Genomic DNA, 14741 nt, shown 5'->3' on the forward strand with positions numbered 1-14741 from the left:
TATCCACCTGGAATTGACCCATGGTATTGTTGATATCCAACTCAGTAAGGAGTTTATTAGGTGTTTGGCCTGGTTTTGCTGGAGCTAGAGTTAAAGCAAACACCTACATTTGGTCAGGTTTTGTTATCCTCAGTGTATTGGTGAAGACTGGCACATTGGCTCACAGCACTGTTTACCTGCTCAAGTAAACTCCTGATAAATGCCCTCACCTGTGAAAGGCCCAACGTGTTGAAGAAATGTGGACACAGGCAATGCTTGTGGTGCATCCAACGGTCTGGACAAGACTTGAGCATCAACGGGGCGAATCCAATGCTGTGGAGGTAATTTCCTTATTATCTAAAGAACATGGTCTACATGAAGATGCCCAACAAGCTTGTGTCTGTGTAGTAAGTCTATTGAAGTCTACTTGGGAGCAAAAAATATTTCCTTGATTCATAGTGGGCTAACTTGTCAGTTCGCAGTGGAGTGCTGAGCTATTTGCCACTTATCATGAAACGCATTTTGAGCTGGTGCAGGCACCTCAAACATTTTGCCAATATTTGCAGTCTTATTTAATTCAGGGACTGACAATTCCAAATCTCTAGAGTTCTCCTCCTTGTCTGATGGTAATGCAGCAGCCATGTCTTTGATCAAAGGATCAGCCTATGATACCACACAGTTCATCTGTTCAAAGTTGCATTTATGGGCAAAGCCCAGAAAATCCACCATACAAGACTGATCACAACATTCCCTCATTGGTTAACTGCACATCAGGAAAGCATCCTTGTTCAAAAGATTGGTTAATTATTTTAGTTGGTGAAGGTGCTATTATGTGGTACACTGCTTTAATCACTTTATTTGGTATCCCATACCACCCAGCTGAGTTTTTATTTTTTAATGATGATATAATATTTTCTGTGTGCTATATTGAGACTTTTTTAAAATCTGTGAGATACTCAGCTCCTTGCTGGAGTCCAAAGGAGTTAACTTTACTCTGTTACTCTACTATATCAACATCTGACTTTGCCCCCTTTATGAAGAATTCATTTAAACACTCCAGTATTTGAGCTGGATTTACAATAAGGCTATCATTTACTTTAATCCTAGATATTTTGTTTCTATTAATTCCAACACCTAACTCTGATTTGACAACAGACCATATTGCTTTTGTTTTACTTTTATGTTGTGAAATGAACTTATTGTTTGGGTGCTTTCATGACTGTTTTGAAGGTAGCTTTATAATGTCTAACATATTCAGTAAAATACCTGTTTTTATTATATTTCAGTTCATTATGTAGTTGCCTCTCCCCAGCAATAGAAATTTTTATACCCAGAGTTATCCTTTTAAATTTACCAGTGATTTTGTTGCATATGGTACTGTGTGGTAAAGTTTCATTAAACACCCTAAGAAAACTGCTTAAAAATTTGTTAAAGTTACTTCTACTTGAAATACAGCTGTCATAAAGCCATTCAATGTCTCTTAACTTATTTATAAATACAGTTAAATTTTTTCATTGAAGTTCCTTTTTTTCTGTCACATGGAATTTCATTGTTAATTTTTGGTAGTTCAGTGAATAATGTAGAGTGGTCAGAGATTCCTAGATCTAAGCAAAATTTATGGACATTTTCAAACACATAGTTGGTTAGGATATTATCAATACAGGTGGCTGACTATGCATTTACCCTAGTGGCTTGCGTAAAGTTTACTTTGAAGCCAAAACTTTTCACTGTGTCAGCGAATTTGGACTCGTCATTGCTTTCACCTAGGATATTAATGTTTGAAGTTGGCAGTTATTACAATCATTTTTCCTTTTCCTTGTTTAGATTTGCAAGGAGGCACTGAAATTTGGCCAGAAAAGCTTCAATTGTAGCTTTCTCTGGTACTCTGTAAATGGAAAGTACTATGATATTTAGGTCCCTTAACTTGATACAGCAGCTCTCAAATATACTATCTTCATTCAAATTATTAAAACTATTTCTTATTACATATTTTATATCAGAATGTGTAAGTATGCAAGAGCCTCCATGTGATTTCTCACGTCTAAAAAAGCTGTTTGCTACTTCAAAATTTTCGATTTTGTTAAAAATTTTAATATTATCAGATGAAAGTCAATGTTCATTGAGGCAAATAACTTTGACATTTTTACACTAAGAAATAATAATTTGTAATTCATCCATTTTATGACTTTTGTTTTGAAAGTCAGCACTTGTTGTTGTGGTCTTCAGTCCTGAGACTGGTTTGATGCAGCTCTCCATGCTACTCTATCCTGTGCAAGCTTCTTCATCTCCCAGTACCTACTGCAACCTACATCCTTCTGAATCTGTTTAGCATATTCATCTCTTGGTCTCCCTCTACGATTTTTACCCTCCATGCTGCCCTCCAATACTAAACTGGTGATCCCTTGATGCCTCAGAACATGTCCTACCAACCGATCCCTTCTTCTAGTCAAGTTGTGCCACAAGCTCCTCTTCTCCCCAATTCTACTCAATACCTCCTCATTAGTTATGTGATCAACCCATCTAATCTTCAGCATTCTTCTGTAGCACCACATTTCTAAAACTTCTATTCTCTTCTTGTCTCAGCTATTTACCGTCCATGTTTCACTTCCATACATGGCTACACTCCATACAAATACTTTGAGAAACGACTTCCTGACACTTAAATCAATACTCGATGTTAACAAATTTCTCTTCTTAAGAAACGCTTTCCTTGCCATTGCCAGTCTACATTTTATATCCTCTCTACTTCGACTGTAATCAGTTATTTTGCTCCCCAAATAGCAAAACTCCTTTGCTATTTTAAGTGTGTCATTTCCTAATCTAATTCCTTCAGCGTCACCCGACTTAATTCGACTACATTCCATTATCCTCGTTTTGCTTTTGTTGATGTTCATCTTATACCCTCCTTTCAAGACTCAGCACTTGACCATTTATATTCCAGTGCATTATGTAGGAACATTATTTCTTATTTATGATTTCAAGCAGTATTTTTTTTCTTGGGTTACCATTTCGGTCTTGCCATTTTAGTTACCAAACACTGTTTCTAATCCCCATCATTCCTTATAAGTTTCCCCCATTATTCAGAATTTTTCAAGTATCAGCAAACATTTAAGAATTTTTGATCCTAATCTGTTTAAATGAAGACCATCCTTACCCAGGCATTTATTGCTTAAGAACTTATTTGGATTTACATACATGGCTCCCATGTTGTTACCCTTTTGATACAATAACCACAGGGATCTGTGATGGTGGACCCCTGTACATTTTCTGTGAGCTCAGCCAACCCATCTTTACATCTCGTATTCTGGTGTAGAGCAGAGTACAAATGTTGCTGTTCTCTCATTGTCTGTACTGTTTATCATCCAGGCTAGGCTACACATCTGACAAATACTTTCTGACACTTAAATTTATTTTCAATGCTAACAAATTCCTAATTTTCACATCTACAGTGTTGAGTGTTTTAATTAACTGAATATAATTCCCTTGGCATCACCTGATTTAATTTGACTTAAATTCATTGCCCTTCTTTTAGCTTTTGTAATGTTCATCTTATAACCTCTTTTCAAGATGATATCCATTCTCCTCAACTGTTTTTGAAAGTCCTTAGCACTTTCTGACAGAATTACAATGTTATTGACAAATCTTAAAACTTGTCCCTGATTTTTAATTTCCCTATCCAAATTCTTCTTCTCAAATATATACAGATAACCACTAAAGCTTGCTAGAAATGATAACTGTGAAATTACCTGCAAAAGATAATTTAATCTACATGTGCCAAATTATTGCAGTCAATGAAGTTTGAAAAATTATCACTATTGGTTTTTCCCCAGTTTGATCTCATGCAACATGGAGATGATGGTCAACATAGCCTTGAAATTTAAACTTTATATGGTGCATAAAATATTGTGCATATGATCCAGATACCTGCTGTAGATGCCCACTAGTAGCAGTTTTAAGTTGTACTAAATTTTGGTGAAAATATCACAGAGCTTACATGAAATTTTGCAACTCTCATGTTATCCCTTGTATGCTAAAAATCTTGAGGTTTTTTTTGTATCTCAGACTCAAATTTTCTGTAGTTTGACTTCATTTTTAGGGAACTAAAATGTGTCCACTTATTGTGCAATTACCATACCTTTAAATGTGCAGAGTAACACAAGTTCCTCACCAGTAAACATGATAAACTGTGAAGGCGCTGTGTCATGTGAACTAGTTGTTGAAAGAATTATGTAATATGCTGTTATCTTGCAGTGCACTGAATCCAGTGGCTATTCACAAGCTCCAGCAACCAGCTGCTGGTGAGGTAGATTTTCCAGCATTGCTAGGAGCAGCACATTTGACATATAATAAAAGATGGCGCCAAAGCTGGAGAATGTGACATTCTTTAATGGTCATAAAATGCCTATTGTTGGGCTAGGAACATTTCAGGTGAGGTGACTGAACTTTGTTTTGAAACTCATTGCTGCAAGAGAGAAATTCCAGTAAAATAGAAGCTTTTTGATGGGTTGTCTTTGAGGTATAAAATTTCAGTAATTGTTTGTTTGAAACTCGAGTATACCAAAATTTGTCAGTCCTTATTTCTGATTTATTCTCTGTAGAAAATTAGAGTATTTGTTTTGAGTTGTTAAGATATGACATGCCATAAGTTATGGAACAATTACAAATATACATTATATCCCAGTTACCTATAAATAATATAATACAAATGGAGGGATAATGTACTCCTCTTTTCTTTAATACTAAAAAACACTTATTTAGAAGAATTTTTCTGTGTCTTGTAAGTAAAAGAAGTGCAACATGATAGGTTAAGTTTGTCATAATTCTTGTTGTGGCTTATTTTAGGTTATTTTAGTTATAACTATTTTTAGGTTTCCTTCAGATTAGTTATGTATAAGATTAAATTTTGTGGAATTAATGTTGTTATGCAATTGATATGATGCCAGTTTCTGTAGCTATTGGCTGAATGCAGTGTGAAGTAAAGTTACCTATGAGCAAAAAGCTAAATGAGTTTTGCAAAATATTGAGATACTTATTACATGTAATAAATTATCTGTTGTAGTATTCAATTGTTATGTTTAGCAAGCGCTATATTGATTTCTTCACTTTCATTCTGAAATGATGAGTGAACTAGCTTTTATAGGTTGTAGCATAAACAGTGACCCTTCTGAACAGTATATTCAAGCACAGCATCAATAGAGTTATTTACTCACAAAAATTATCAACAGTTCATTGAATTTTGACAGTAATAGAGATATCCAACTGTGTGAAACTAGAAGTGAAACTTATCTACTCTTTCTTCTAGTGTATCTAACTTGGGCACGGAAAGGAGTGCAGTGCTCAACTATAAAACCAATTGATAATCTGCCCACTAAAATAAAAATCTGACAGTTGGCAGAACTGTTTTAAAATGCTGCTGTATTACCTGTCAGAGGGTACCCAGTACCACTACTAGTCATTTCCTTTCCTGTTCCACACACAAGTAGAGCGGGGGAAAAAGACTGTCTGTGTACCTCCATATGAGCCCTAATTTCTCGTATCTTATCTGTGTGGTCCTTACGTTGACAGCAGTGGAATTGTTCTGCAGTCAGCTTCAAATACTGCTTCTCTAAATTTTTTCAATAGTATTCCTCTACAAGAACTTTGCCTTACCTCTAGGGATTCCCATTTGAGTTCCTGAAGTGTGTCTGTAACATTTACATGTTGCTTGAACCTACCAGTAACAAATTTAGCAGTCTGTCTCTGAATTGCTTCGATGTCTTCCTTTAATCTGACCAGGTATGGTTCCCATCACTCAAGCAGTACTCAAGAGTAAGTCACACTAACATCCTATATGTGGTCTGATTTATGGGTGAATCACACTTCCCAAACTTTCCCAATAAACCAAAGTCAACCATTCACCATCCCTATCACATTCCTCACATACTGCAGCAAGCTGATGTTAGGGATATTGATCTGTAATTTTGAGGTCCATTCTTTTGCCCTTCTTATACACAGGAGTCACTTGCACTTTTTTCCAGTCACTTAGGAGTTTGCACTGTGCGAGAGATTTGTGGTAAATGCAAGTTAGGTAAGGGGCCAGTGCTGTAGAGTACTCTTTGTAAAACCATATTGGGATTCCATCCAGATCTGGCAACTGACTTGTTTTCAGCTTATTACTTATGCTTGTTACTATGTTGTCCATATGGGTGTCTGTTCAGTGGTCAAATGATGGTATGTTTGCATGACTCTCCTGTGTTAACAATTTGTTAAACATAAAAAATAAAACTTTGGCATTTATTTTGCTATCTTCAACTGCCATCCAGACTGGTAAACGAGTGATTGGAGGGAAGCCCGAGACCCACTTAGCAATTTTACATAGCACTTAATTTTTCTTGTGTTCTCTGGCAGATCTTTTGCTAAAGTATGGCCATGGTGGTTATAGTATGTTATGCATATAGATCTTTTCACAGGCACATGAATCTCACTAACCTTTGCTTGTTGTTATTCACGTGTTCTCTTTTGAACCAAGAGTGCAATAGCCTCTGCTTCCTCAGCATTTTCCATATTTCATTGTTAAACCATGGCAGGTCTTTCTGTCCTTAATCCACTTACAAGGCACATAATTCTCCTGACCACAATTTACAATATGCATAATTCCTCTATGTCCATCTTATTAGAAATAGATGGTGTCAATTTCTTGTCTTGAGTGAGGTGCTAACAACTGCTCATCTGCTCTTTTTAGCAGAAACACTCTTCTAGCCTTCTTGACTGATTTATTAATTTTCATACTCATAGTTGCTATAATAAAATTATAATCACCAACCCTGTCTCTATAATGATATTGTCAATAAGTTCAGGCCTATTTGTAGCTACGACATCTAAGATATTTTCATTGTGTGTGGGCTGCCAAACTGGCAGCTAAAGACAGGTTTTAGAATATTTGTTGAAAGTTCTTCACATGATTGTACTTTCCACAGTAAATCCATAGATATCTCAGTCTGCACTCACTCCTGCAACTACTGTAGCATTACTTACAAACACCTCAAGACATTCTTCAGACGTCTTTAGAACTACCACATTGGAATCAGGTGGCCAGTAAAAACATCCAACAATTAACTTGGTTTTACCTAGACCTGTTTTACGAGACCAGTTGACTTCACTGTCAACTCAACTTCAACCTCAAGAGAGAGAATATTTTTGTCAACTGCAATGAAAAGTTCCCCTCCTGTGGCCTCTAATCTGTTTTCCAATATTCGTTCCATGACTCACTAAATATCTCAGAGCATTTCACTTTAGGTTTCAGCTTACTATCTGTGGAAGTGATGGAAACTTGGTGCGCTTGCTCAGGAGACTTCAAATAATACATATGTAATGTTTCACATTCATAGCATTGTTTTTGGCTGAGAAAAAAGTGCATTACTTTCTGGGCAACCCTCATTCTTCAGCATCCCACATTGTTCCACATTGATTATTGTAGATGATTATCTTCACCTTCAGTCTACTTTTCATTATTACTGAATTGTGATCCAAGTCTATATCTGCTCCTTGGTACACCCTACAATCCAATGTATCTGGTTTTGTAATCTCTGACCATGATGTAATGCAGCTGGAATTTTCCTTCTTGTAATTTTGAACTGCATGTTCACCATTAGTACTTGGAAATTTATCGCAGAACCCAATTACTCTTTCTCATCTCTCAAACCTATTTCCAATTCCATATTCTCCTGCAACTCTTTTCAGCCTTGGGAATTAAAAGGTGTCACAGGGAGCGAGCCATGTCCAGTGAACAGGGTAGCTGAGGCAACATAACTGTTTTGTTTTTTTGCTAAAAAGCCACGAACAAGCATTGAAGTGTGAGTGGGAGCCTTATTGTGACACAATTTCCATGAATCGTTTTGCCACATTTCTGATTGTTTTCTTCAAATTTATTGCTGCAAATGGCACATAACTTCCTGGTAGTACTCCTTATTGATTGTACAATCACTAGACAGGAACTCTTGATACATTATCCCATTATAATGGAAGAAAACTGAAGAACCTTCACATGTAATTGAAATTGTTGAAGTTTTTTTACCCTTGACCTGCTGGCAGTTGCCATTGGGACAGTTGGGCATTCGTTTGGAAGTCATATCCCATTTTTCATCACCTGTTATAACCTCCTTTAGATGTTATGGATCATTGTCGACATTATTCTACAATTCCTGAGCAACGTCTACATGGTGTTGTGTTTGGTCAAAACCGAACATTTTTAGAGCAAACTTTCAAAATTTGCTGCTACACATTTCATGCCCCCAAAAAATTGCTTTGCATGAGCCAGAGGACATGCAGGTATCATCAGCAATCTCTCTGACAGTGATCCAGGGATTTTCCAGAACCTTTTCTTTTTAATTTTTTTCATCAGTAATTGATGTGCTAGGATGTCCTGGGTGGACATCATCTTCAGCATCTTCTTGACCCTCTTTGAAACGTTTATACCACTTGTAAACTCTTGTCTTACTCGTAGTGGACTTGCCAAAAGGTCCCATCAACATTTGGAATGTGATGCTGCAGTTTATTCCATTTTCAAAGCAAAATTTGCTGCACATTCTTTGAGACATCTTTTTTGAAAGTAAAAATTTGCTGAGCACTCGAAAACCTTTTCAGTTGTCAACAATAAAATATATATTCAAAGCAGCTGAAAATGCAAACATACTTGTGCACAAACAAGATTTCAAAAAAATGAAAATTTGATGCATAAAGCCTACAAAATTCAAAAATTCCCATTACATTTTTTGATCGTGCCTCATGTTTTGGACTAAATTCAGTAGCAGTTCATAACCACACATTCATAATTATCTCCAAAAGACTCATTTGCAGGATTTTTTTGTTTATATTATTGTATGCTCTCACCCATGCCAATTTACACTATTAATTATGGTACACTAAATTGTATTACTTCAAAAATTTAGAAGAAAAGCAAATTGATTTTGTGAGTATCAAAGAAACAGTCTTTTATTATGCTGCAGAGACAAAGAAGAAGATATCTAATTAGGTGTATTTTTATTTACGGATCTATCAAATGTTATCAGCTTAAAGAATGACCAATTCGTAGTGCATGAAATCATTTTTTTTAACAAAAGAACTGGTGTCATCGCACTGTTTTAAAGATACTACACTCTTTTGGTGTACTGTGAAACAACAAATGTTTGATCATCATGAAAGAAATGAAATTCGGCAATAGACAATTCATGATGGAATGTAACAATATTATAAAAAGAATAATTGGTGCTCACCATGTAGCAGGGACACTTGAGTTGCAGAAAGGCCTCTTTGTGACTCAGTATCTCCACTATATAAAAAAATTAAGTTGTAACTCTTCATACATCAAGATATGGTAACATACAATGAAGACATTAAGTAATGAAACGAGATGTCGCTGGAGTACTACCTAATATACTGCAGGTTTACAGGTCAACTGTTCCATTTTTCACCATCCAATATTGGTGATAAATTATTTACCACACAACAGAAGGTCACTTTTATTTCAGCAATTTTTGCTGTATATAAGAACAGCATTTTTGGAACTGTAGTACTAGAAAATGGGCGTGTAACACAACATGTTGGTTGTGCAAAGTAAAATTGTGGCTGACAATACTAAGTACAGAACAGGGTACTATTTCAAAATTATTTCATTCATTCATTGATGATGTACACGAAGTTCAGCAGTATCTGTGAATAATACTTAAAAAATGTAATTTGACTGATTACTATATTTATCTTCTGTGCTATCTGGATTTTGCTTTTATGCCATTCTCAAGTACAATGCTAAAATTTTCTGGACCATTATTTCTTCATATCTATTAAGGCAGTCTAAAGTAGCTTTGAAATGCCCTAACAGATCTAACTACTTGCAGCATTGTACTTGAGAATGGCATAAAAGCCGAAATCTGAATAACATGGAAGATAAATATAGTATTACACAGTTAAATGGTGGTTTACTTTTTTAAAAAAATATTATGACTGCAGGCTCAACACCATCTAAAACTGTTTGGTAATGTAATAGATATATTCAACATATTTACCTGTGCCTTTGCCCACATATATATGAGTCATATGTATACCTTAAAAACAAAGATTCCAAGACTTACCAAGCGGGAAAGTGCCGGTAGATAGGCACAATGAATAAAAAAAAAAAAAAGAAAAAGACACACACGCAAACACACACACAGAATTTGAGCTTTCGCAACCGGCGGCTGCTTCGTCAGGAAAGAGGGAAGGAAAAGGAAAGATGAAAGGATGTGGGTTTTAAGGGAGAGGGTAAGGAGTCATTCCAAAGAAGCGGAAAGACTTACCTTAGGGGGAAAAAAGGATAGGTATATACTCGCGCACGCACACACGACACACACACACACACACACACACACACACACACACACACACACACACACACACACATATCTGTCAATACATACACTCCTGACGAAGCAGAAGCAGCCTCCGGTTGCGAAAGCTCAAATTCTGTGTGTGTGTTTTTTTTTTTATTCATTGTGCCTATTTACCGGCGCTTTCCCGCTTGGTAAGTCTTGGAATCTTTGTTTTTAAGATATTTTTCCCATGTGGAAGTTTCTTTCTATTTTATTTGAGTCATTTGTATTGTGCATAGACATATATGCATGAATCTCTGCTGTGTTACACCATATATATAGAGGATGTTAAATTTATCTGTGGTGTTCAGCCATGTGAGATGATCTTGGTTCCAAAACATGGTGCAAAAAACTTTGGTTCACTGTAGTGCACATTATTGTGACCTGTTTGACACTTTGAACAGCACAAATAAGACACAAATTGTGTTTCATACTTTTAAAGTATTACAATTGAACTAAATACAGAAAAGAAGTACCAGAATATTTTTGTAGAAATGTTTTACATATCACACATTCTCATCCCCATCCCTTGGACTAGTGGGTTGCTAATGCCCACACTACTTTTATATGAAAACTTTGTTGTATATATACCAAATTTTGTTGAAATATTGTCCTAAAAATAATCAAGAAACATTTTAATCTCTTGCCTAATTTACCTCTCCCCTCCCCCCCTCACTCCATTTCTCTCACTATTTAACCAAACTGTTTCATCACATACTGTCCCTCATCCACATGCCTCGTCACAACCTGTCCTGCTTCCACCTGCGCCCTCATAAGATGCCCCCTTCCACCTTCACCCCCACAACCTGTCCATAGTCCTCCTCCTGCCCCACAACCTGTCCTCCTTCCACCTGCCTCCTCACACCCTCTTCCATTTCCACCTCACACCCAAACCCTTTTTCAAATGTCTACTCACAGCCTCTTTCATTTTCACTTGCCCACTACCCTACTCCAACTTCCACCTGTCTCCTGCACCACCCCCTTCTCTCTGGTTGTCACCCCCCATTCCCTTTTCTCTGTTTCTCCTCCACCTCCTTCCCTCTGTCTCTCCTCCACCCGCTTCTCTCTTTCTCTCTGTGTATCTCCTCCTCCCCCCCCCCCCCTTGTATGTCTCCTGCACCCCCTCTCTCTATTGGTCTCCTACATCCCTTCTCTGTAAGACTTCTACACCCCCTCTCTCCAGACTCCTACACTCCACCTCTTTGTCGAACTCCTAACCCCCCCCCCTCCCTCTGTCTCTGTCTCGTCCACCCCTCTCTGTGTCCGTCTTGTCCACCCCTCTCTGTGTCCATCTCATCCACCCCCTCTCTGTGTCCATCTCGTCCACCCCTCTCTGTGTCCGTCTTGTCCACCCCTCTCTGTGTCCATCTCATCCACCCCCTCCCTTTGTCCATCTTGTCCATTCCCACTCCCTGTCAGTTTCCTCCAATCTCCCTCCCTGTCAGTCTCTTCTGACCCTTTCCCTTCTCCCTGTCGATCTCTCCCACACACCCCTTCCTGTTGGTCTTGTGCCTTCCCTCCCTGTCTGTCTCTTATGACCTCCCACTCCCTATCACTCTCATCCACACCTCCTCCTTGTCAGTCTCCTCCACCCCACTCCCTGTTGGTTTTCTCCACCATCCTGCTCCCTTTCAGTCTCTTCCACCAGACCCCTCCCTCTCAGTCTCCTCCAAACCCCTCTCTGTCAGGTCTCTCCACACCCCCCCCCCCTCTCAGTCTCCTCCAAACCCCTCTCTGTCAGGTCTCTCCACCCCCCCCCCCCCTCTCTCTCTCTCTCTCTCTCTCACTCTCACTCTCACTCTCTCTATATCTATCTATCTCTCTATCTCCTCATCCCTCCATCTCTGTGTCTGTGTCCTCCTCCCCCCATCTCTCTCTGTGTCTGTCTCCTCCTCCCTCCATCTCTCTCTGTGTCTGTCTCCTCCTCCCTCCATCTCTCTCTGTGTCTGTCTCCTCCTCCCTCCATCTCTCTCTGTGTCTGTCTCCTCCTCCCTCCATCTCTCTCTGTGTCTGTCTCCTCCTCCCTCCATCTCTCTCTGTGTCTGTCTCCTCCCTCCCTCCATCTCTCTGTATGTCCAACTCCTTCCCCCTGCGTATCCTTCTTCTGGCACCCCATCTTCACATCATCCTCAGTGGCAAGAGTGGTATTTACCACCATAATGTGACTTTCCAGACAGCAAGTGATACGTGTACCAAGTTTGGTTGAAACTGATCCTGTAGTTTAGAAGGACCTTCATTTTTATAATACAATAGCATTTTATCCATGGCCTGGTCCACATATATGTATGCCATATATATTGCACCCATCTCTTCTTTCAGATTGTCTCTGTCCATTTCCTCCTTCCTCTCTTGATCCATCTCCTCCTATACCTCCTCTCTGTCCATCTCCTCGTCCTCTTCCTCTCTGCCCATATCCTCCTCTCCCATCTCTGTTGATCTTCTTCTCCCCTCCTTAGGTAGTTCTTATGCGCACAATGCTTTTTTCCAGAGTTTGAGTGGTAGAAGTACCAAGATTGGTTGAAATTGACCCAATGGTTTATGTAGAGATGTGGAAAACACACACAGGCACAGGCACACACACACACACACACACACACACACACACACACACACACAGAGAGAGAGAGAGAGAGAGAGAGAGAGAGAGAGAGAGAGAGAGAGACTTATCGGTGCTAATGATTTTTACTTAGTGAAATTCCTGAGACAATATTAAGCAGTGAGGACTGTGGTTATGTACAACTCAGTTAGAATTGTGACTTGACAATTCATGAGACAAAATTAAACATTAAGGACTGTGGGTGATGTACGAATCAGGTAGGATTATGGCCAAACATAATCATAATATTGGACCTTACATGTCTGCTAAACTCGCTGCAAAGTATAGTCATGTAGGGTAATTCCAATTAATAATGAATCCAAGATGTGAACTATTTAATGTTCTTGATATCAGAACACAGAATTATCTTAACCTTCTTTCTCTAAATTTTCTCTTAACACTGTGTACTGAATGTTTATTGCATTGATAACTACTTTATGGCCATGTAAAATATGTTATTTATGTGAACTGACTATGCCTGCAGTCAAACCAACTCTTAACAGAAACTAAACATTTTCATTACATTAATGAAAGGCTCAATTATAAAGTGGCAGGATTTGGTCATCAGCTAAAACATCATGGTGACTAGCAACAGAGGAGTGTATTGTCTCAAAGCCGTTATCTTCTAAGCTTCGCATGAAATAGAAAACAGACAAAACTGTGTGACAAAACTCAGGAATGAAAGATATGAATGTTATCATCATTATTTGTGAAATAACACTCCCTGTTGTATTATGGAATTATCTTCTGGGACATTGCATCTAAAATAAATCGACTGTCCATTCAGCACAAGTGAGCAGTAAGAATATTGGGCCAATCAGATAATCATACATCTTGAAGAAGCATTTTTAAAGATCTTGGCATTCTTACACTTACTGCCCTATTCATTTACTTTTTAATGGTTATTGTTGATGGTAATAAAAATCAGTTTCAGAGTAAATGTGATTTGCTGCCAAAATACAAGACACAAATAATTTTCATGTAGACTTTGGCATGTTGGCCAGGGTTCAGAATGCAGTAACGGACTCTGCTGGGAAGGTGTTCAACAAGTTCCTATCTAACATAAAACAAGGAATTGGGAATCTCTATCAGTCCAAAGAAAAATTAATAACATACCTCGTTAGCCGCTCTTCGCACATACTATCTAAATGTGCAGCTCTAGGGATCGTAAATTTCTATTACCTACATGACAAGGGGCTGTGGTAGTTGTAAAGCTGTAAGACAAGTAATAAATAGGACCTAGTGTTTATATATACAAAAATATGTTCTTTGAAAATTACAATTGCAATTAAGTAAATGTTAAGCTGATAATAGCAGTTATATAACAAACAGCAGTTATATAATAAAACTAAGGAGGTGGAAGCTGTTTTCAAAGTAGCATCTTTCTTTCTGATTTACTCAGTTAAATTTAGGCAGCATAAGTGTGAATACCATTAAGCTGCATAGTGATAGTTCATTATTAACTTAGTATAAATACTAACTTTCTATGATGTCTTTGTCTCCTGTCAGTATATGCTTTGACTTGTTCCACATCTCAGAATGTTCTCCTTTATAAGATCTACAGAAATGATGTACTAATGAGTCAGTGAGTGAATGAATGAGTAAGTAAATAAATATAAAGAGGAGTTATTGTATGTAAACACTATAAGGTGTGATCAAAAAGTTTTTGGAGCATTTATGCAACATAGTGTGACTACGATGTGGGTACATAAGCACTGGCGTGTAGGCAAGGGATTAGTGTGGCGTTTATATCTTCCTGATGTGAACTATGGCAATGTTATTAC

General features: G+C 37.9%; 1 protein-coding gene across 6 annotated transcripts in view; it reads left to right on the forward strand.

The window, feature by feature from the left end:
- LOC126278359 (1,5-anhydro-D-fructose reductase-like) overlaps window positions 1–14741 on the forward strand; it is a 129301-nt gene that overhangs the window by 18494 nt on the left and 96066 nt on the right. For all 6 annotated transcript variants that reach the window (XR_007550694.1, XM_049978420.1, XM_049978419.1 and 3 more), the window contains one exon: window positions 4231–4407. Coding sequence is in view for 5 of the 6 variants with exons in the window: in XM_049978420.1 (XP_049834377.1) it covers window positions 4333–4407 (75 nt within the window). In the remaining variant the exon portion in view is untranslated. The remainder of the gene's footprint in view (window positions 1–4230; window positions 4408–14741) is intronic.

This window comes from Schistocerca gregaria, chromosome 6, assembly GCF_023897955.1.
Source record: "Schistocerca gregaria isolate iqSchGreg1 chromosome 6, iqSchGreg1.2, whole genome shotgun sequence".
NCBI classification, from domain to species: domain Eukaryota; kingdom Metazoa; phylum Arthropoda; class Insecta; order Orthoptera; family Acrididae; genus Schistocerca; species Schistocerca gregaria.